Genomic DNA, 21,029 nt, shown 5'->3' with positions numbered 1-21,029 from the left:
AAAGGAGACTGAAGAGAAATGACAATTAGATGCAGTGTGTGACTTGGAACTGATTTTTGTTTTGTTATAACGGATGTTACTGTGATGACTGGTCAAATTAGAATAGGGTCTAGGGAAAGGATGGGAGAAATGTACCAGTGTGAATTTCCTGATTTTTGTTTGTTTGTTTGGTTGGTTTGGGGGGGTGGTAATTAGTTTATTTATTTACTTTTTAATGGAGGTACTGGGGATTGAGCCCAGAATCTCATGCCTGCTAAGCACACACTCTACCACTGAGCTATACCCTCCCTCCTGAATTTCCTGATTTTGATGGTTGCATTCTAGTTGTATCAGTGAAGGCTCTTATTTTTAGGAAATACTGAAATACTCAGAGGTGAAGGGGCACCAGGTTGGCAACCTACTCTCCAACTCAGGTTCAGGAAAAAGGGCTTCTTTGTACTATGCACTTTAGACTTTTCTGCCTGTGATTGTTTCACAGTAAAATAAACAAAACCCCACAAGGTACTAGCATCTCACAGATGTTAGAGTGGCCAGAATAAAAATGACCAGTGTTAGGGAGGATGTGTAGCAACTGGAAATCTCATTTATGGCTGGTGGGAACATAAAATAATTCTTTATTACAAACAGCCAAATAATTCTCCAAGGGTAAATAACCGTCCTGTGACCCAGAAATTCCACACTAGGTTCTTTATGCCCAGAATATCCTTTCTGCTTTTCTGTGCCTGGCAAAACTTTACCCCTCTTTCAAGAGTTTGCCTAAGTGACACCGCCCTCGAGAAGCCCTGGTTATTTCTGTGCTCTGAATTAGTAGCACTAAGAATTTGTAAAGTACTTACCTTTTACATAGGACTTTTCTTTTTTGTCTACTGTATTATTTAGTCTTTGCAACAACTTTGATAGTATTGAAAGGTTACTGGAAGCCAGGTTTCTCATTATCACAGAAGTGAAAGGGAGAAAGGCAGAACAAAGCCTGCTTTATTGGCTGGAACAAAAGGTACTGAAAGCTACTTTACAGATAAGGAAACTGAGGCCCAGGGCACAGGAGGTGAGCCGGGAGCACCTGCTGTGTGCCCGCCTCTGTGCCAGATTCCTTGTCTTGGATGATCTCATTCAGTGTCTGCAAGAACCTTTTAAGAAGAGGGCTCTTTAATTCATCTTGCAGATGAAGAAGACTCAGAGAAAGAAGATATAAAAACCTGTCACACTGCAGGTAAGTGGCAGGCTAGAGGCCACTCTGCAGATGAGCTGCAGACTGGAGTCCAAGCCCACTTTTGTCTCCAGATCTGATTTCTAGATGCAGTTTTCTCAGGCAGTCAGCCAGCCAAAGGTTTAAGGACCTGCCATGGCATTTGTGGAATCACAGAGGTAGCCTGTCAGCCAAGACGGTCTAGGAGGGCGTCAGGTCAGTCCTGCCGAGGAACATGGCAAAGGAGAAGGCTGCCCACCACTCAGGCAGCTTGTGATCTCCCCAGCTGGCCTCCTAAGACTCCTTAAATCTGTCCCCATCCATAGCACCAACCGAGAAGACCAGCACTAGTTGGGCCCATAATTAGAAGACCCCGCTGAGTCCCTTGTGCTGATTATAGCAGTGCTCTCCCCTCTCTGAATTTTTCTGAATTATTGATGGATTGTGTCAGCTGTTTCCTTCTGTTCCTCTGTTGGCCTGTGTCTTGTCAAAATAAAAAAATGTGTATTTTTTTAGGATGTCACAAGACAACCTGTCTAACCACTCTACCATTCTTATTACCCGGTGATAATAACCACAGTGGTAATAGTGGTAGTAACAGCTAATTTTTTCAACTCTTACTACGCGCTATAGAGTATGGAAAGATGTACGTATAAACCAGTAGAAAGATACTCTTACAGTCCCATTTTACAGATGAGAAAACATGCTAAGAAATGGTCAGCCATTTGTCATTTAGTAACTGGAAAAAATATGAAAATCTGGCAAATGGATGTCTTGTTCATGTCACACTAGTTTAAATATTGGCTAAGGTGTCAGGTTGCCAAGTGCTAAATCCCAAAACTAATATTTGATGTAAAATGTGAAGAAATAAATAATAAATTTAGTAATGACATTTATATATTTAATGTCAAACAGAATAAGTTTGTGTTTTATTTTTAAATTGGTTTCTCTTTTCAGTTATGTCATTAACTGGCTCTTTTGCTTAACCAGTTTTTTTTTTTTTAGATTTATCCATGTTATGTTTATGCATAATTTTTTCTTCCTTATGAATGAATAGTATCGCAGTGCATGAATTTACCGTAGTTGTTTTATCCGGTCTCCTGTTGGTGGACATTTGGGTTGTTCCCACTGTCTGGCTGTTCTGGATAAAGATGCCGTGAACATTCCTAGACAGACTTTTGTGTGGATTTATCTTTCCATTTTCTTGGGTAAACACCTAAAGGTGGAGTTGCTAGGTCAGGGTGGAGGTGTTTTTTAAGCTAAGAAACTGCCTGAAGTTTTCCGAAGTGGCTGTGCTGTTTACAGCCTTGTCAGCTTGTGCGGAAGCTCCTGGTGCTCCACGCTTCACCGAGGTTTGAGGTTGGTGATGTTTTTACCTGTTGTAGTGGGTGCGTCGCAGTGCGCCACTGCGGGTTTATTTACCCGTGCTGCTGGACGCCTTCCCGTTCATACATTTCCTTCTGTGAGATGTCTGGTAAGTCTTTACACTTGACCTGGTTGTTTATCTTTTTCTGTTGACTTGTATCGGAATTCTTTGTGTACCCTGCATACAAATTCCTTGTCGGGTATTTGCTGCAAATACGTTTTCCTGTTCTGTGGCTTGTCTATTCATTTTCTTAAAGGTGTCTTTTGATGAACAGAAACCCCTAATTTTGAGGAAGTCCAGTCTACCCCAAGGGAGCCAAGATACTCTTTTTTGTTTTCTTCTAGAATCTAGATTTTATGTTCAGGCCTAGCATCTATCTCGGGTTAGTTTTTTGATACAATGAGATGAGGCTGAGGTTCATTTTATCCATGTAAGTATCCACTTATTCCAGCAATATTTGGACTTCCTTTTCCTAGTTAAATTGACCTGGCATTCCGTCAAAAATCTCTCAGCCCTGCATATATACCTGTTTCTGGATTCTCTGTGCATATCGTTGACCAGACTGTTCTTAATCCAGTACCTCACCGTCTTGATTCCCGTGGCTTTGTAGTAAGTCTTAAAGTCAGCTAGTGTAAGCCCACCAGATTTCTGCTTTCTCAGTGTTAGTTTTGCTGTTCTAGATCCTTAGTATATTTCCATGTACATTTTAGAATCGGCTTGTCAGTTTCTTCAGGAAACCTGTTTGGATTTTCATAGGGATTATGTCGAATCTATGTGTAAATTTAAAGAGAACAGATATCTTAATATCTGTCCACAAACATGGTTTATTTTCATTTATTTATTTCTACCTTTATTTTTAAATTTTTTTCTCAGCAATATTTTGTCATTTTCAGTGTAGAAGTGTTGTTCATCTTTTGATAGATTTATTCCTAGATTTTTTTAAAGCCTCTTTTAAGCGGTACTGTTTTATTAATATTATTTTTCAGTTTCTCATTGCTAGTGTATAGAAGTACAATTGATTTTTGCATTTGCAAAATACTTTGTGTCTTGCAACATTAATTAATTGACATATTAGTTCTAGTAACTTTTTGTAAATTCTGTAATTTTTACATAAACAGTAATGCCATGCATAAATAACAGTAGTTCTATTTTTTAATCTTTATGCCTTTTATTTCTTTTTCTTGCTTTTTTGAGTTGCCTAGGACCTGGGCCTCTAGTACCATGTTGAATAGAAGTGGTTGGAATGGACATCCTTGCCTTGTTCCTGATGAAGGGGCAAGGATTTGTTGTTTCGCATTAAGTGTCATGTTAGTTGTAGACATTCTGTAGCTCTTTATCAGGTTATGATATTCAAGTTCCCTTTTTGTCGGGGGCTCCCTAGACTGCCCTCAGGCTTCGTTATTTGCTAGAAGGACTCACAGAACTCGGAAAAGCTGTTATGCTCATGCTGTGGTATCACAGTGAAAAGATGCAGATTAAAGTCAACAAAGGTCAAAGGCACATAAGGCAAAGTCCAGCGGAAACCAGGTGCAAGCTTCCAGCTGCCCTCTCCCAGTGGCATAGCACGGACAGGGCTTAACCTCCCAGCAGTGAGAACGTGTGACATGGGACAGCTTGTACAGAGTACTTGTCAACCAGGGAAGCTCACTGGAGCCTTAGCATCTCGTATTTTCATTGGGGGTCAGTCATGTATGCACGGGGTACCCAGCAGTTGACCTTAGTTACTCAATCTCCAGTCTCTCCAGAGGTCAGGCTCGTAGAGCTTGGTCCAAGGCCCCGTCACAGATCGCATTGTTAGCATAAACTGTCTCGTGTGGGCCTTGGCCCCAGGTGTACAGAAACACTCGTTATCGTGCAGGGTGTTCCAAGAGCTTGGTGGTCATCTCCCAGGAACTGATCCAGGGCCAGTTTCTTTGTCATATGTAGAATTGGAACACCCTAGACCTGCCGAGTCAACCCTTTCCTGCACACCTTCTAATCCTAGCTTGCTGAAAGTTTTTATAATGAAGGAATCTTGAATATTTCAAATGCTTTTTCTGTATCTGATGAGGTGATCATGTGGTTTTCATCCTTTCTGGTAATGTGGTGTGGTTAGAATGTTCATAGTGCCACATGGATTCCAATACAAGGCTCATTGTTTCAGAACCAATATTTTTCCTCTTATTAGCCACTTATTGACAATTATAAAGCACCCATTCATTCCACCTGTATTTACTAAACACTGAATGCCACGCACTCAGCTGGGACCTAGGGCCACAGAGCATACACAACTTATGAAGTCAAGGCCCCCGCTCTCAGAGTGAGCGCTCCAGCGGAGCAAGGCAGACGGTAAACAAGTTAACTAGCGAGATCATTCCAGACCGTGGTGACTGCCGTTAGGAAGACGAGCAGGCGCTGTGGTGGAGAAGGCCTGTGTGAGGTGGGAGAGTCGGAGAGGGGGTGGGCCTCTGTGAGCGGGTGAGATTGCACCTGGCCCTGAAGGTGGAAGAGAACACAAGGCGGTGGGGGGAGCCCCGGGGCAGGTGCCAAGTGCTGAGGCTTAGGACCTGAGACAAGGCCCTGCCATCAGTGGGTATTTAGAGCCTTGTGCTTTTACAGGTCAGTTTTTTAAGATAGGACTCATATATCACATATATGACATAACACATGCATGTGTATGTTCAGCGACACTTCTCCATTGGGGTAAAACAACCAGCTTCTTGGATTTGTTGAACCTGGAATAGTTGGCCTCGCTGCCGATGGGTAGGGAGTGGTGTCAGCAGGTAGGGGGGTCCTGTGTCCTTTCCTGCAGCCTGCAGCCTGTGCTCCCTCGCCATGTGCTTTGGTGTAGGGTGTGCAGTCCGCCTTGTAGTAAGTGCCCGCAGGAGGTGAGTGGGGTGGTCACTGGGCCCAGAGACAGCAGCTCTGCTCTGCAGTGGCACAGCAGGCTCGGAACAGGCGTGCGGGGTCACGTGTGCCTCCTTCTGCTTTCAGACAGAATCCTGTTGTGTAAGTAAATTATATGTCTACTGGTTTTTGCTCTTCAGATCTAAGCTGGAACCAGAACCAAATACAAAACCAAGAGAATCCATGTCTTCTGAGAAAGTTTCACAGACTCTTTCAAAGGACTCTGAAGAAAAACCTGTCACTGAAGAATATCCAGGTATGAATTAAAATCAAAATCTCGCCTGTCTCTCTTCCTTATGACATGTTGGCAAAAACATAAAGCAGAAAAAAAAGGAACCTGGCCCCAGACATCTCATGGTGTTTGTATTTGCATAAGCAAAGGAAACACGGAAGAGGGAGCCGTTTTTGGTTACAGCTGGATCCTAATGACTGCTGCTGGGGCAGGGTGGGAGGATCCCTGGCACCTGGGAGCCCTTGAGCCAGCAAGGTCCAGAGAAAGCACCTGGGCCACCGTGCACACTGGGGGGGGTGCTATCTCCCCTGCGCCCCTGCGGGGCACCGTCCCGGTGATCTTGGTGCACTGTCAGCACTGGCTTGCGTGGGCCTGACCATCCTGCCTCGGGGTGGAGCACGTAATTTCAGCAGCCTTCATCAGCCAACTGAGTGAACAGGACAGAGCGCAAGTCTGGGTTCCACGTTTCCTGTCTTTGTGTGTGCTAGCTGGCCCAACTTCAAAACTTACTACAAAGCAACAACAATCAGGACAGTGTGGTGCCGACACAAGGATGGACATATGGATCAATGGATTAGAATTGGGAATCCAGAAATAAACCAAGTGGCTCTGGTCAGCTGATTTCCAACAAGGGTGCCAAGACCATTCAGTGGATATCCACATGCAAAAGAATGAGGCGTGACACTCAAGTCACACCATGTATAAAAAGTAACTCAGAATAGACCGAAGGCCTACACAGAGCTAAAACCCTAAAACTTACAAGAAAACATGGGGCTAAATCTGCCTGGCCTCAGACTGACAAGGCTATGACAACAAAACACAAGCAACAATTAGGTAAACCAGCCCTCATCAAAATTAAAAGCTTTTGTGCTTTTCTTGTTAAAGAAAGAAAGTGAAAAAACCCACAGAATGGGAGAAAATATTTGAAAATCATATCTGACCAGGGATCTGTATCTAGAACATAGAACTTTCACAACTCTGTAATAAAATGATAACCTAATTTTTAAATGGACAGAAGGGCTGAGTAGAAATTTCTCCAAGGAAAATACACAGACGGCCCATGAGCACAGGACACGACGCACAGCATCCTTGGTCATCAGGGCGAGGCAGATCCAAACAGCAGCGAGTGAGGTTTCACTCCACACCTACCAGGATGGCTGGAGTGAAGGGGCAGATAATAACCAGTGTCTGCAGGATGTGGGAAATCAGAACTGTCACCGGGTAAAAGCTCTCCAGGCAGGGGGACCGGCCAGTGAGAAGGTCTAGGAGGGAGATGAGCTTGGTATATTTAAACACACGTGCACACACCTGCACATACACAGACACTTGCAGAGGGAGGCACCAGTGAGAATGGTACAGGGAGAGGTGAGAGATGGAGGTGGGGGCCTTGATCACCCAGGGCCTCAGCAGCTGTGGTAAAGGTCTGGCTTTGAGTCTATGTGTAGTGAGAAGCCCCTGGAGGTCTTTAAGCTGAGAGTGACGAGGCCTGGTTCACATTTTAAAACCTCTCCTGACTACCGTGTGGAGTTGGAGTGAGAAGAAAGTGGAACCAAGTAGACTTGTTGGGAATCTACTGCAGGAGGCCGGATGCAGCCAGGTGAGGTGTCTCACCTGAGGGAGGCAGCGGTGGAGGCCGAGGTGGCCACGGAGAGAAGGGCCCAACCTCCGGCCGTACTCAGGAACTGTAGATTCCCAGCAGGTGGGACATGAGATGTGAGGGACAGAGAGCAATCAGGGGTGACTTCTAGGTTCAGGCTTGAGCACCTGGGCAAACTGGGATGAGGAAGGCGGGAGAGAGACCAGGTTGGCAGCAGGGCTGGGGGGAGCGGGCCGGGAGCAGAATCAAAGTTCTGGTTACACAGGTGAAATCTGAGATGCCTGTTGGATTTTCAGGTGAAAACAGTGAGTCTGTTGTTGACGTGAGCCTAGAGCTCAGGGAATAACTCGGGGCCAGAGGTGTGTGGGAGTCCTAGGAAATAATAGGCAGGTTAGAGGCACCGGCCTGAGGCGTCACCTAAGGGGAGCATGTTGGAGGCAGGGTGGGGGGCGGGAGAAGCCTCTGTGGCGCTGCCCTGTTTTCCAGGGCCTTTGACATTTCGTCTCTGTCCCCACCTCGATGCTGGCGGGTAGATCCCGTTCCCCACACCCAGCTGATCCCTCTTAGGGGTCATGTATCTGCCCTTTCCTCCATGCCTGCTGGAAGACAGCCTCTTCCTGTCCGTGGACATTTTGCTAAGGTTATCTACGGTTGGCAGAAGGATTTATAAAACCTGGGCTGTTTGGTTATCCTTTTGCTTAGGTTTTCAGTTTTTTCATTTCGCTTTTGAAACATGAGGTGTAACTTAGACAAAAAGACTTTAGGACTAAGGGGCAAAGTTGTAGGCGGAGGGCGGGTTCTTGCTTGTCATGCTCGTGTTTCCTGAAAGAGGCACTGGTCGTGTTGCTTTTTCATTTAATCAGCACAGTAGAGCGCCTCTGAGGTCAAAGCTGACCTGTGCACATCCGACGCTTAGGTCTTCCTCCATATTCTTGCTCAGCCAGGTGAGGTCTTTGTGGACCCATTTATAATCTGTTTCCTGACGTTGGTTTCTGCGAAGACAGGTGTGGCTGTTTATACTTCCTGCACTTCTCAAGCGAGCTGTGGGTCCTGGCCTCGGAGAGCTCACAGTCGACAGGGAAGATGAGACTCCCGCCCCGGAGAAAGCGAGTGGTGCCGTCAGAGGGGGCACCCGTGGGAAGGACAGTCACTCAGAGGGTCAGGGGACTTCAGGAGGAGGTGGCCCTGAGAAACGAGTCTGGACCTGAAAACATGGAAGCTTAGAATGTTCTAGGCAGAGGGAACAGCATGAGTAAATGCTCAGAAGCCAGAGAGCCTGGGCGAGACATGGAATGTAGTCAGGAAAGAAAGGACTTCTGGGTCAGTAAAACTCACAGGCGAGGAGGGGTGGGCCTTAAAGGTGGGTGGGCCATACCGTACAGGTGGCCTTGAGTGCAGGACCAGGGAGTCTGGGCCCGGGTCTCTTGACCCCGCGGCGCGCAGGAGGTCTGGGCGGAGCACTGGTGTGGGAGCGCGCGCTGCAGGCTGATCCTTACGGCTGCAGGTCAGGATGGCTCCAGGTCAGGATGGTTCCAGATGGCGAGTGAGCATGTGTTCTCTTAACAAGCTTTCTGTTCTAGCTCAGAGCTCGTTTGTACTTGCTTCCGATGTGGTGTTTCTGTATTGCTAATTTGGTGTTCTTACCCTTGAAAAACATAAAAGTGAAGACTTGAGGTGGATACCATAATGAGGTCAAGTAGGAGACAGAGGGCTGGGAGGAGGTGAGTGACAAGTGCAGATGTTCCTACCTGAAGAAGGTTGTCAGGAAAGCACCTCATCAGCCTCTAAAGATGCTTTCAGCCTGTCTTTTATAAATACGTCTTTCATATCAAAATTATGTATGACATTTATATGTGCTGTATTTATTATATCTAAATTATATATAAATGTGTCTTTTATAAATATGACAGTTCTGACAAAAACAGCCATCTTTTAAAAACTTGCACAAAGTCGTGGGATGACATGGAGTTTTTCCGTGATGATGTATCCAGAGTAATGACCATCCCTGGAGCACAGGGCCTGCCTAGCCTGCTTTCTCTGAACTGGCACTGTCGTTATGTTCTTTTCCCTTACACATCTCAAAACAAAAACTCTGGACTTCTGTACATCTCATGGAGCTGAGAGCAACTATGGGGAATGTACTGAGTTTGAGGAAGAGAGGAAAAAGGAGTCGTGTTTGCCTTTGAGTGCTTGGCAAGTCACTGACAAGCCCAGAGGCACTGCCGAGACACCAGACACAAAGTCACCTGTAGAAAGAGCGGCCCCCTGCCTTCCACCCACCCCCTGCTCCCAGCCCCCCAGCGATGAGCCGTGCGGGCCTCTAACACAGCCCTGGGCGGCGCAGCCCCTTCCGGGTCCAGCCTGTGTTTATGTGCTCATGGTCAAAGAGTTCCTAGGTTAAAATGCTCACTCCCCGCCAGTCAGCAGTCCGTGCCCAGGTTCCTGTCCTGGACTGCACCAGAACGCTCCCAGCATGGACCAGCGCGCGGACCTTTGTACTAGCAGAAGATCCAAAACAACCAAGGGCTTATCAGTGGAGTTAGGTTACATAAAGAGTTCCTTTCAGTGGGATGTTGTGCCTCAATTTAAAAGAATGAGGTAGACTTATGTGGAGTGACGTAGGATAACCACCAAGATGCACTGTTAAGTTATAAGAAGCAAGTTTTAGAATGTTACTGTTGATATCTTTGTGAAAAGCACACTACCACACACACAAAACTGTACGTTATTTCTAGGCCGAGGTTGGGGGTGGGCAGAGGATTGTCCATTTGGTTTGTGACCTTTGCTGAGATCGTGGCAGTACTGAAACTGCATAGGCCCTCTACCCTGCACGCATGTGCGCGCGTGCGCACACACGGGTCTAAACATTGTAAGGAATCGTGCTGCGGTGCCTGAATGTTGACCAACAGTGATGGACAGAGCTCTGTGATTCCATTACATCTCATGTTTCTAAACATGCCTGCATCCTAAGCCAACATTCTAAAGTGAATATTTTGCCTTCTGTCTGTTTTCAATTTTTTTTTTAACAGAAAAAATTCCGGCTGAAACACAGCCTGGACTGGGAACCTGGGGAGATGGCAAAGGCGAAGATGAATTATCCCCAGAAGAAATACAAATGGTAATGCTTCTCTCTGCCTAGTCATGTATTTTTAACTAGTTTCAGTAAGAATAGTTCATTGAGTAAGAGGCCATCCTAAATGCCCTTGCCGTAACTTCTATACAGAGTCTTAAAAGTTATAAATAAGTATTTTAGGTACAATTATCCACTTGATTTCCTAATTTTTAGTATGCTTTTCATACATCTTAAATTTGCAGTAGCATAATTAAAGAAGAAATTGCCTTGGAGTAATTTTACTAATATTAGATGTCTTTTCAGCAGCAGTAAAACAGTCTTCTGTTCTAAATGGGTCTTTTATAATTGCTTCTGTGGTGCTTTTTAATTGTTTGAACCTCTGGTGTGTGGTAATGTGAAGAAGGCGTAAATAATGACTGAAAAATGAAAAGAGTAACCACCTTAACTGCCAGTATCACCTCCTTTTAGTTACCTCTCCCTTGGTTGCCAATTTTAGTGTATCATCTCTGGGTGAATTTCAAAAGGAAAGTGACCAATTTGGCCAGACCCCTGCGCATTTGTTTCCGGCAGGGTCCGTGTACAGCTCAGAGCTGGCCTGGCTGAGCTCTGTGTGTTTTCTGCTCAGCACTGCTTCACAAACATTTGTTCACCAGATGAGCAGTTTCCCCTTAAGATCATCACTTTAAGAGCGTGAAGCTGATTCCAGTGACGATGCTGTTGGCTGTGACTTGGGGCTTGCTTTGGGGGGTGCTCCCTCAGAGCCTCTAGGACTACCTTTGGAACAAGAAGCAGAGCTGTCTGTTCCTTGATAGACAAACATAATTCTGAGCTCAGGAATAGCTCAGACACTGTAAAGCAGCCTGCCAGGCTCCTGCCTTCCTCCCCAGCTTCTTTCATGGCCCAGAATGCACCCCTGCCTTGGAGCACATGCTCAGCGCTCACCAACCCAGCAGGTGTGTGACCCGGAGCCCCGCGCTGTGGAGGGTGCGGAGGAGGACGGCAGTACGACCCCAGCCAGCCACTGTCACGGCGCAGTCCAGCTGAGAGAGGATGAAGAGGGCGTTGGCCAGGGAGCAGGAGTGAGGACAGAGAGGAGAGAGATGCTGGGGGAGTGGACTGGACTTGGTGATCGTTGAGGGCAGTAGGGCGTGTGAGGAAGTGAGGGGGTGGGAAAGAAGCTGGGTGGGGCTTTCTAACTTGTGAAAACAGAACAACGGCAGTCAGGGGAAGGCTGGGCAGGCGATGGTCCTCCCATCAGGGACAGGTGTGAGGTGTGGGGCCTGGGGGACATCTGTGGGAGGTGCCTGGTGGGCAGTGGGATCCCAGGCTTGAGTCTCGGGCTAGAGACGTGACTGTGGGAGACATCTCACTGCAGGTGTTGGAAACAGCGTGTACCAGGGAGAGAAAGGCAAAGGACATCCCCAGGGGGACACAATGCTGGAGGGCAGGCCAAGGCGGAGAAGCCAACAGACTGAAGAACAGTTTGACCGTGCTCTGTTAGAGCCAAGTCATGGCCAAATCTCATAGTTTTCCTTCAATTTATACAAAGTAACTTTATGAATGTGGTCACATGACCACAGATCTTTGCTAGAGATAAAAATATGTGAAGCACTGTCTCTTCAGTAAGAAAGAATGCATTTGTATTTAGGCAGAACTTAGCTTCTGTTTAGGGCTTTTTAAAAATACACTGCACCACTTGAGAAAGGAAGCAGCTACAAGAACAGCAGCCTCCGTTGCTCGCCAGGGAGCCGCCTGGCCCCTGCAGGCGGGGGTGGGCAGCAGCAGCTTGTGCACGTTGCAGCCGTGCGCTTGGAAGCTGCTGGGTGCGTGGGGGCCGCACGGGGAGGCGGGCGGGAAGGAGATCCCATCAGCTGCTGCTCGGCCCCAGGAGAGATGGTGCGAGAGCATGGGCTCTGGGACTTGACAGAGTTGGATCTGAATCCTCTTTACATCACCTCCTGTCTGTGTAATTTGGGGGCGGGAAAATGAACCCCACTGAACTTCAGTTTGGTAAGACTCACCCACCCGCCATGGGCTGCCGGGAACGCGGTCACGTACGTACGAGCGCCCAGCAGAGTGCAGGGCCCACGGCGGCTGCTCTGCTAGCGGCTCCTCAGAGCAGGACAGGGCTGCTGTGCCCGCGCGGAACGGCGTTCGCTGTGTGTGTTTGGAATGTGATTTAGCTGATGCCCGTGAAAAACATGTGTTCGAAGGCTCTTCTCTCCGTAATGACTGTGGCTGCCCTAAGCCTCCATTTCATCGTACTGTCCTAACTGGAGCACCGCCTGAGAACACGCCAGTGACCACTCCAAATAATGTGAGCTAGTTCGGTGTCACAATATCAGTGACTAAAGCAGTCAGAATCAGCAGGACCTCCCTAAGTTATACTGGGTTACTGCAAGTGGACTGGGCAGAAGGCTGCATTGTTCAGTACTTTTATGACAAGCAAATTGATGTTCAGGTAACTTCTTTCTTAATTGGGACTAATAAATAAGTCCCATATCTTACAGTCTGACTAACCCAAATCTTATTTAAAAGGCTCAATCCTGAAAATGAAGAGAGAGACATGCCACACCATTGGTTTTAAATTGGGAAGTATTATAGAAAATTGTGGTCATAATTCATAACCATGGCGTTGGAATTTTTCCTCAGGGTAAAATAATGAATTAAGCCCTATAATAGCAATTTAATTCATTATTTCACCCAAAGGAGCAGTTGTTACACTTTCCAAAATGGCTACAGAGTAGTATATAATTTGCACAATACATTTCCACTCATCCCTGTTGATACAGGTATATCCATGCCTTTGAGTTAATATAAGCAGATGTTTTGTGGTCAGGCTGAGTGCAACAGAATGGTTTGTGATGTTACGCAGAGAAAATACCTCCTTTCTGAGCCCACGTTCATTTTACTTACCTCAGTGAAGTCACTGCACTTACTGATGTATTCCTTGGGGTAATTTTTAAAGACATGAATGTGACTTCTGTTCTTTAATTAGCATAAAAAGTGTCCTTAACCCTTGTCCCCTTAACCCAATCCCCAGGTGGCTGGTTGGCAGGGCTTATGGTCTGTGGCCAAGCATAGCTTACTCATTGAAAACACAAGAATTGTTGATAGGATTTGAGCACCACCCGGGTGAAAGCTGGGGAGGGTCACAGGGCACAGCTGGGGTCAGGGGAGGGTCACAGGGCCAAGGGTGTGAAGGTGTTTGGCACAGATAAGGCGTGTCTTGAAGAGCCCAGGGGGGTTGGGCAGTGGGCTCCTGAGCCAAGGGTGTGGGCTGGTTTCTAGGCTGAGCCCCCTGTGGGTTCAGGCCCCGGTGGGCACATAGTCTTGATTCAGTGAACTGCTCTCAGGTCTTTGCAGACACTTCTCCTGGCCTCACTTTAACTCAAAGGCCTTTGTAGGAGTGACTTTCTTTTTAAAACTATAGTGAAGAGGATTAGATTAGAACAGGATTTCTGTAACAGTGTATTCACAGTGTGGAGCCGTATCCTTTAAACAAGATTATAAACCCTTCTGGGGGGCCCTGTTGGAAAGTCTGACTGACTTCAAATTGAATAAGGCAGTTAAATCATATCGCCTAACATGCATGTAACACTGTGCGCCCAATGCCGCTCTGAGCACTTGAGCATTTATTAATTTATGCTGCCTCATTGTGGTAGGGACTGTGGCTGGCCCCATTTTACAGAAAATGCCCAAGTCCTGGACTCTCAGCCATGATGCCTACCACTCTTGTCGGGGGGTGGGAGGGTTGCTGGGGGCATCGGTCTGCACTGAGGGAGAACACTGAATTTTGGTGTGAAACCCAAACAGTGTAGAGTGAAACGGGCCACGGAGGGAGCCCAGCAGGATAGGCAGCTGCTGTCATGCTTGTCCGGTCCTACCTGCCCGCCTTCCCCATCATCCAGGCCCCTTGTCCCCCTTTCAGTGACTCTGAGAGATGAAGACGGCAGGTTTGTCTTCCCTGGGCCTCGGGTAGCCCTGTCCTTGGTGCTGATCTTGGAGACCCGGCCACAGTCAGCACTGCTCCAGGGGAGGCCCCTGCCTGTGTGAGCTGCTAGCGAGCCCCAGGGGGCGCTGTGTGTGCACGTTTCTCATGCTTTGAGAGTGAAGTGACCAGGAGTCTCAGTGGCCCACTAGAATTTAAAACCAGGGCGGGGAAAGGGGCCTTCAAAGCATTTAATGACTATTTTGAATCCAGACTCTATGTCCCAAAGAGACTAACAAGCAGCTTACGTGTGTTTGTATATGTCTTCCTCCTCACAACTCTATTAAGTACTACAGTTATTCTCAGTTTACTGATGAAGACAGAAGCACAGAGAGGTTAAGTTATCTGCCCAAGCGCATACAGCTTAGCAGATGAAGGAGCTGTCGCTCCCCACCTTCAGGAGCAGGCAGGAAAGGATAAGAATCACCAACCACATCTGTTCACAAGGAGAAACTGACAGGCCACACAGAAGGCTCATGACTAGTCCTGTTGGGGTCGAGCGGTTCTTGTCACAGAAGGAATTCAGAGACAAGACGCGGAGGTTAAGAAAGCAAAGCAAGGATTTATTAAGAGAGAGGTAGTATGCTCTCAAGGAAAGAGCAGGCAGACCCAGGTGGGTGGCTGCCTTGGCAAGCGTGTTATGTGAGTGTAAAAATGAATGGCCTGAAGCCTGGCGCAAGTGAATGTGGTCAGCAACCTGGCCACTACCTGGTCTCCCTGCGCCCTGCCAGATCTCACTGAATGGCTGTGGGAAACCAGTTCTGTTGTTTTTTTAAATGCAGTTTCATTGTAACTGCAGCCCCCTAAACGGAGGCTGCTCTCCATGAAGCCGGCTGGCTGTTGGCAAACCTCTCACCTAAATCACAGTTAGACCCCTGAGGCATTTGTTTCTCTCACTTCCTCTGGGAACTAGGTATTTCTCAGGTGGCATCAACAAGCCATGGGCTGGGAGGAAATCAGAGCCAGAATCTGACCGACTCCTGACCTCCTGACCGCTGCTAACAGGAGCCCTTCAGAAGTAACAATTCCCAAGAGCCCCAAAAGGAAGCCACGTGCCCTTCAGTCGGGGAGCAAACATAGGAAGTTTTGTTCCTAAGGAACGTTCAGTAACAAACCACTTCAAACCCCTAGTTAGTTTTGTTTAGGAACAGTTTAAAAGCATTAAAGGACTGTAGACTTAAGAGGGTAGAGCCATATTTTGTCATTAGAAAAATTCAAAGAAAATTTCCTCTGCCTAAATAAATAAATAAATAACCCTGAGTAAAGTACCTGAGAATTAGTCAAATTAGCACCTACATGCTGAGGTAATTGTATTTCGTCTTAAATACTGGACTCTAAGGTAACTGTTGACAGCTGATACTTTAAAAAGTGCAATTTTTATTCTCTTAAATAGCCTTTTTGATGCAGATTTGAAGAGCCATCGCAGTACCTTGTCACCTGCCAGTCCTCTGACCCAGTGGGTTTGGGGTGGAGCAGAAGACTCTGTGTTTTGATGAACAGTGCCCTGCAGTATTTCAGGCCCTGCACTGGGGTTGGTGTCCAGAGGAGAGAGCCGGCCCCGCCCCAGGAGGAGAGACAGGCCCCTAAACAAGTGTGGGGGTGTAGTGATGCGGGCAAGTGCAGAAGAGCCTTTTAAAGAGAGAGGGGCTGAGAGAACATGGCTAAACCTGCCCTGCCGTGTCTGAGGACAAAGAAGGCACCTGGACTGGATCTCTTGGGACCAGTTGGAGTTCCTCAGCCAGGGGGTAAAGCCACCATAGGCTGAGAGCTGGCCTGGGCAGAGGGAGGTGGGGGATGATGAAGGCAGAACTTAAAGATGGTGGGGAAGGAACGAAGGGGCTGGAGGGTGGAGAGGACTGTTAATGTTAAGGAGCCCTGACTAGGGGAAGTGAGGCCTCCCCAGGTGTGTCCGGGGAGTGGGAGTGGGCCAGGCAGAGTTGAAGGGTGCGGGACGCAGGGATGGGTGGAGAAGGGTAGCAAAAGACGCTGCAGGGGCAGAGGTGAGAGGACACAGCTCCCCTCCCTGGTGAAACGAGCCTCTATGTGCGGAGAGCCCGGCACGCCCTGGTGGTCTTTCTGAGTTCTCTAACCATCATCTTCTCCCTCCATTGTTGCTTCACTAAGCAAATGATAACCAGGTCTTCAGTTGGACTGGGAGCCTCTGGAGGGCAAGAGCTCCCTTCTCTCCGTTCCTTACACACTGCCCAGCACAGAGAGTGCCTCAGAGGACGTGTAGGTTTGACCACAGCTTGAATAGATGTCAAAAACAGAACATGTGTGTGGCTTTTTCAAATGTATGTGGGTTCAATACGTTTCCCACCCACAATCACACAGGAAGTTTGGGACACACACAACTTAGTAGACGGCAGAAAATGGTTAACGTCCTGAGGGGCTTTCAGAAGACGCTAGGCCAGGGTTAGAAAGCGGAGAAGTACCTCTGAGCTCCAAGGCGTAGGACAGTATCTCGGAGAAGGTGACCTGTGAGCTGGGGACATGTGGGACAGGTTGGGGAGGAGATGGAGGAGTGGGCACATGTAGACAGAGCTGCCCTCATGGACCACACGGTGAGGAGAAGCTCTTCTGGGCCCCACACCACGGTGACACTTGCGATGCGCCGTCCCTGCGCCTGGCCAGTATCGAGCGGGCAAGGATGGTCAGGGTGGTGCCCTTGCACAGACTGAGCCCTGAGGCCTGGTGCCAGTCCAAGCACTGGGAATACCGCTCCTCCGGCTCCTGGGCCTCCATCCCTGTCGTGGTGGATTAGCAAAGCAGGGCCCTGAAGTCAGACCGCATGCCAGTACAGTCCTGCCCCTGCCCAGCTCTCGGTACAGCCAGGCGCCCTCCTGCTCTATTTAAACACGAAGGCAGCAGAGGCAGAAAACAAAGGCCGGTAGAGCCCAGAGAGAAGGGGGCAGGCGGGGAGCACGGCTGAGGCCACCCCGCACGCCTCTGCACTCTGGTCACAGTCATCAGGCCAGCCTGCAGCTCAGAGGAGTGAGGCGGAGCAGTCCGGCCACAGGCAGCCCTGCTGCTCTGCGGGGCTCTGTGTGCTCCCTGAAGCCTGGGTACTCTCACGCTGACACTCAGTGTCTTGGAAAGAGGGACTTGGTGGTTGATTGTCGGAGGGCAGATCAAAGGTTTCCAGACAGACACGTCTTGCTAGACACTAGCCTTTGGCTGTGTTGCTTTTGAGACCGGAGTTCAGTATGATGTCATCCTTATGTATTTGTTTCCTTACAGTTTGAACAAGAAAATCAGCGCCTAATTGGTGAAATGAACAGCCTGTTTGATGAAGTGAGGTACGCACGTGGTTGCTTTGTGAGCTGATGGCCCAGTTTCCAACTTCCCCAGAAACTAGGAACTTCATTCATTTACTTTGGTGCCCAGGCATCCACATGTGGCCCTTGGGCCAAGTGTAGCCCCCGGGAGCCGTTTCGGGGGTCAAGAAGACGGCCCCAATTCACTGACTCCCCTCAACTTGTGGGCCAGTGCGGTAGCCCCCCGCAGGCTGCCACGAGGCTCCCGGGTGCTGCCACCCCATCCCAGGGGCTCGGTCAGTGACAGCAAACTGCACCACCTGTGATCACCGCCACGTGGGCGCGGTTTACATTTAACTCCTCTGAGATGAAAGGGGACCTCTAACCTGCTGAGCAGTAACAAAATTGGGTCATCGACATAAGTCTGACGTTTTCTTTTGAATCCCCACCCCGTGTCACTGTGGTTGCGGGGACAGGGCTCAGCGTTAGAGGAGGGTTTGCAGCTGGGGCCCAGGCAGGGGCCCCTCAGGTCAGCTTATGCAAGGGTGGGAGGGTGGATTTCCAAACAGTCCAGTGCGCCCCACTAAACTGAGGGACATTAAAAGGGAACCAGTGAGTGGCGTGAACCTTCTCTGCCCGTGTTCTCCTCCCCTGAGCCTGACACGGTGTCCCCTCCCTCTCTCATGGATGACATGGTGTTCCCTCTCCCCTCTGCCTTCACTTAGAAGACATGATTTCTTTGGAAATGTATGACACTGCTGTTAAGATCACCAGGTACTAACAGGTAATGTGTAACCTATTTTTTTTTATGAAGGCAAATCGAAGGGAAAGTGGTTGAAATTTCCAGACTCCAGGAGATATTCACAGAGAAGGTTTTACAACAGGTAAGAAAAACCAAAGTTGTTTTAAGTTTTAGCTTCAAAGAGGAATAAACTCACCTCAGGGCGTTTCTCCCGAGGTCGTCCGGCCTCTGCAGCTGGCGCACCCGGTGCCCAGCGCACACGGGGAGGGCCTCCCAGTCCCGGGAGCTGCCTTGGCAAACGGGAGTGGCTCTCCACGGGCCCCTGTCCTGTGCGGCAGAGCGCCCAGATGAGGGAGGCAGGCGATCTTGGTTCTGGATGCCCTCGGGGAAGCCGGGCAGCCTCTCTGAGCTATGGTTTTTTACCTATAAATTGGAGTGACCCTTGCATGGTTGTCGTGAGGTTCAGAGAAGACCCCCCGGAAAGCACCCAGCTCAGTGCCCGGTGGTAGCAGCTTTTCAGTCAGTGATGTTACAAGTGCTGACTCGACTGTCTCAAAATACCCTGCCATCTCAGTGTCCTGTCCTCACAGGACACGTGATTGTTCTTGTGAGCGGATTTTCATGTTATCCAGCCGATAAATGGCCCAAAATTTTAGACACCTGATAAATTTTCCCTTTTGTTTTTAGAATCCACATATTGTGGAAGAGTTTGAAAGACAAAATCATTTTTCTTCACTGTCCCCTTGGCTTAAGATACTCCACTCACAAAATTTCCCCAAAACTACACGGCCAGAGTCAGTCATTGCAAATTGGGTGCATAGAGCTGTTTGGGTTCGGGGGAGCTGGCCTTTTTGCTAGCACATGGAAGGAACTAGTCTAGGATGTGTGTGCTGATCTTCACTTAGAAGCCCGGTGGCCATCAGTCCAGCCGCCTGACACAGAACCACTCACGTTTTCCCTCTCACAGCGCCCACTTGTCCTTAGAGGCAGCTTGGTGTGGCGAAAGGAGCCCAGAACCCAGGTGGGGGCAGACACCCCCACCTGGTTCCCCACGGCGCATCCAGCATCCATCGCGTGAGCTGCGGCTCTCCCGTGCCCCAACGCCCTCTGCAGAAAGGGGCCGAGTCGCTCTCAGCCACTCTCTCACCGCCGGGAATTGCCTGGCCTGCCACAGGCTCCCGACATGGGAACCGTTGTCATTCTGGGTGTGGCTGCAGCAGGCCTGGGCAGCGCGCAGAGCCGCTGGCCTGGGGAGCCTGACCGCAGTGTGGCTGACATGCGGTGATACTCAGAGGGCTTGGGTGGCCCAAATGCAGTGAGAGCTGTTTTACTTTTTGCAGCCATTGCTTCTGCTCCTACACTGAGCCTGATCAACACGGAGTTCTGACTGCCATTCACACTTGATTCTTGGTTGGGGGCTGGTTCTCGGTTAGGAAGCCACTGTTCCAGAGTTCCAAACGCGTGCCCGGGCCACAGCTCACAGCTGCACACTGCGTCACACCCCAGGGCGGACTGCACAGGGACTTGAGGGCACAGGCTGAGCCTTACCTGGCCTCCCAGGAGTTGCCAAGACCTGAGAAGAGTTGAGTCTATCTGGGAGTTTTCATCCACATTCAACGTGGTTCTTCCCGACGTCTCTCATGGGAGCATCGGCTGTGGTCAGTGAGCTCCCACTTGGAGATTCTCCCCAAAAGTGCGGTTACAGAGAGCAAAGCCATCCCTGGCCCTTCCATCCTTGGACTGTGTGACATCCACTGCTGCAATCAGGTGGCAAAAGGCTGCTTTCCTCTCTGTGGTACTGAGTCAGTCAGGCATCCCTAAAACGTAAGTGCCCACTTACACCCCCGCCCCACCGCCCTGAGGAGGCCGAGGTGGGCAGTCCTGCTCCCCAGGCCCCGGCCTTGCTCACAGCCTGTGCAGCGGTGGTGATTAGCCAGGCGCTCCTTAGGCCAGGATCCCATGTGTAAGCTTTCCAGTCATCTGGAGTAAAATTTTTGGCAAACATCCTGCATCCTGTTGTGATTTTTAAGCTTTAGCTTTTTTTGAGAGAAAACACAGTGATGTGCACCGCACCTTTTGGAAGCCAGCATATGCTTTAAAGCACATGCACTTGGAAGCCCCTGGCATGTGGCAGCTGCTCTGCGATCGCAGCTCTTATGTGTTTGTCCTGTATGGTCCGGTGAGAAGACAGGAAGCCAGCAAGCGGGGGAGGGCGCACAGGCACGGGGTCCAGTTCCAGTCCTGCCACTTGGGTGCTGTGTGACTTGGGGCAAGTTATTAAGCTTCTCTGAGCCTTAAGCTTCCCTTTTGTAAATGGGAGTGTTGCCTACCTCTCAGGGTGCTGTGAGGATCCACGGGGCCTCACCCTCAGTCAGCGGCAGCTGCTGTTTCTGTCGTAACAGAGACTCGGTGATGGGGCAGCGGCTGAATTTATGTGCCACTTTTCTTCCACAGGAAGCCGAGATTGATAATATTCACCAACTAGTAGTCGGAGCAACCGAGAATATCAAGGAGGGCAATGAAGACATCAGAGAGGTGGGTACCCTCTGGGCCCCGAGTCTGATTTGGAGGGGCACCGAGGCTGGGCGGCAGTGGTCGCCTTGGCGTCAGGGCTGCCTGAGAGCCCGGCTGGGGCAGAGCCCCAGGGCTGATCTCACAGCTGTGCACTGCTGGTCCCGTTCTGTCCCCGCCAAGCTCGG

General features: G+C 49.2%; 1 protein-coding gene across 3 annotated transcripts in view; it reads left to right on the top strand.

Moving 5' to 3' along the window:
- The window catches only part of STX18 (syntaxin 18), a 127,466-nt gene that overhangs the window by 88,951 nt on the left and 17,486 nt on the right, over positions 1-21,029 (top strand). For 2 of the 3 annotated variants that reach the window (XM_074350363.1, XM_010972981.3), the window contains exons 6-10: positions 5,579-5,694; positions 10,297-10,385; positions 17,572-17,630; positions 18,403-18,472; positions 20,785-20,865. In XM_074350363.1, coding sequence (XP_074206464.1) covers positions 5,579-5,694; positions 10,297-10,385; positions 17,572-17,630; positions 18,403-18,472; positions 20,785-20,865 — 415 coding nt within the window. Of the gene's footprint in view, positions 1-5,578; positions 5,695-10,296; positions 10,386-17,571; positions 17,631-18,402; positions 18,473-19,670; positions 20,335-20,784; positions 20,866-21,029 lie in introns of those variants that run through there. The other variant, XM_045508740.2, reaches the window with a different exon arrangement.

Source organism: Camelus bactrianus, chromosome 2 (genome assembly GCF_048773025.1).
Source record: "Camelus bactrianus isolate YW-2024 breed Bactrian camel chromosome 2, ASM4877302v1, whole genome shotgun sequence".
Taxonomy (NCBI): Eukaryota; Metazoa; Chordata; class Mammalia; order Artiodactyla; family Camelidae; genus Camelus; species Camelus bactrianus.
Note: the sequence above shows the minus strand (reverse complement) of the source record. Positions and strands in the feature narration are given on the sequence as shown.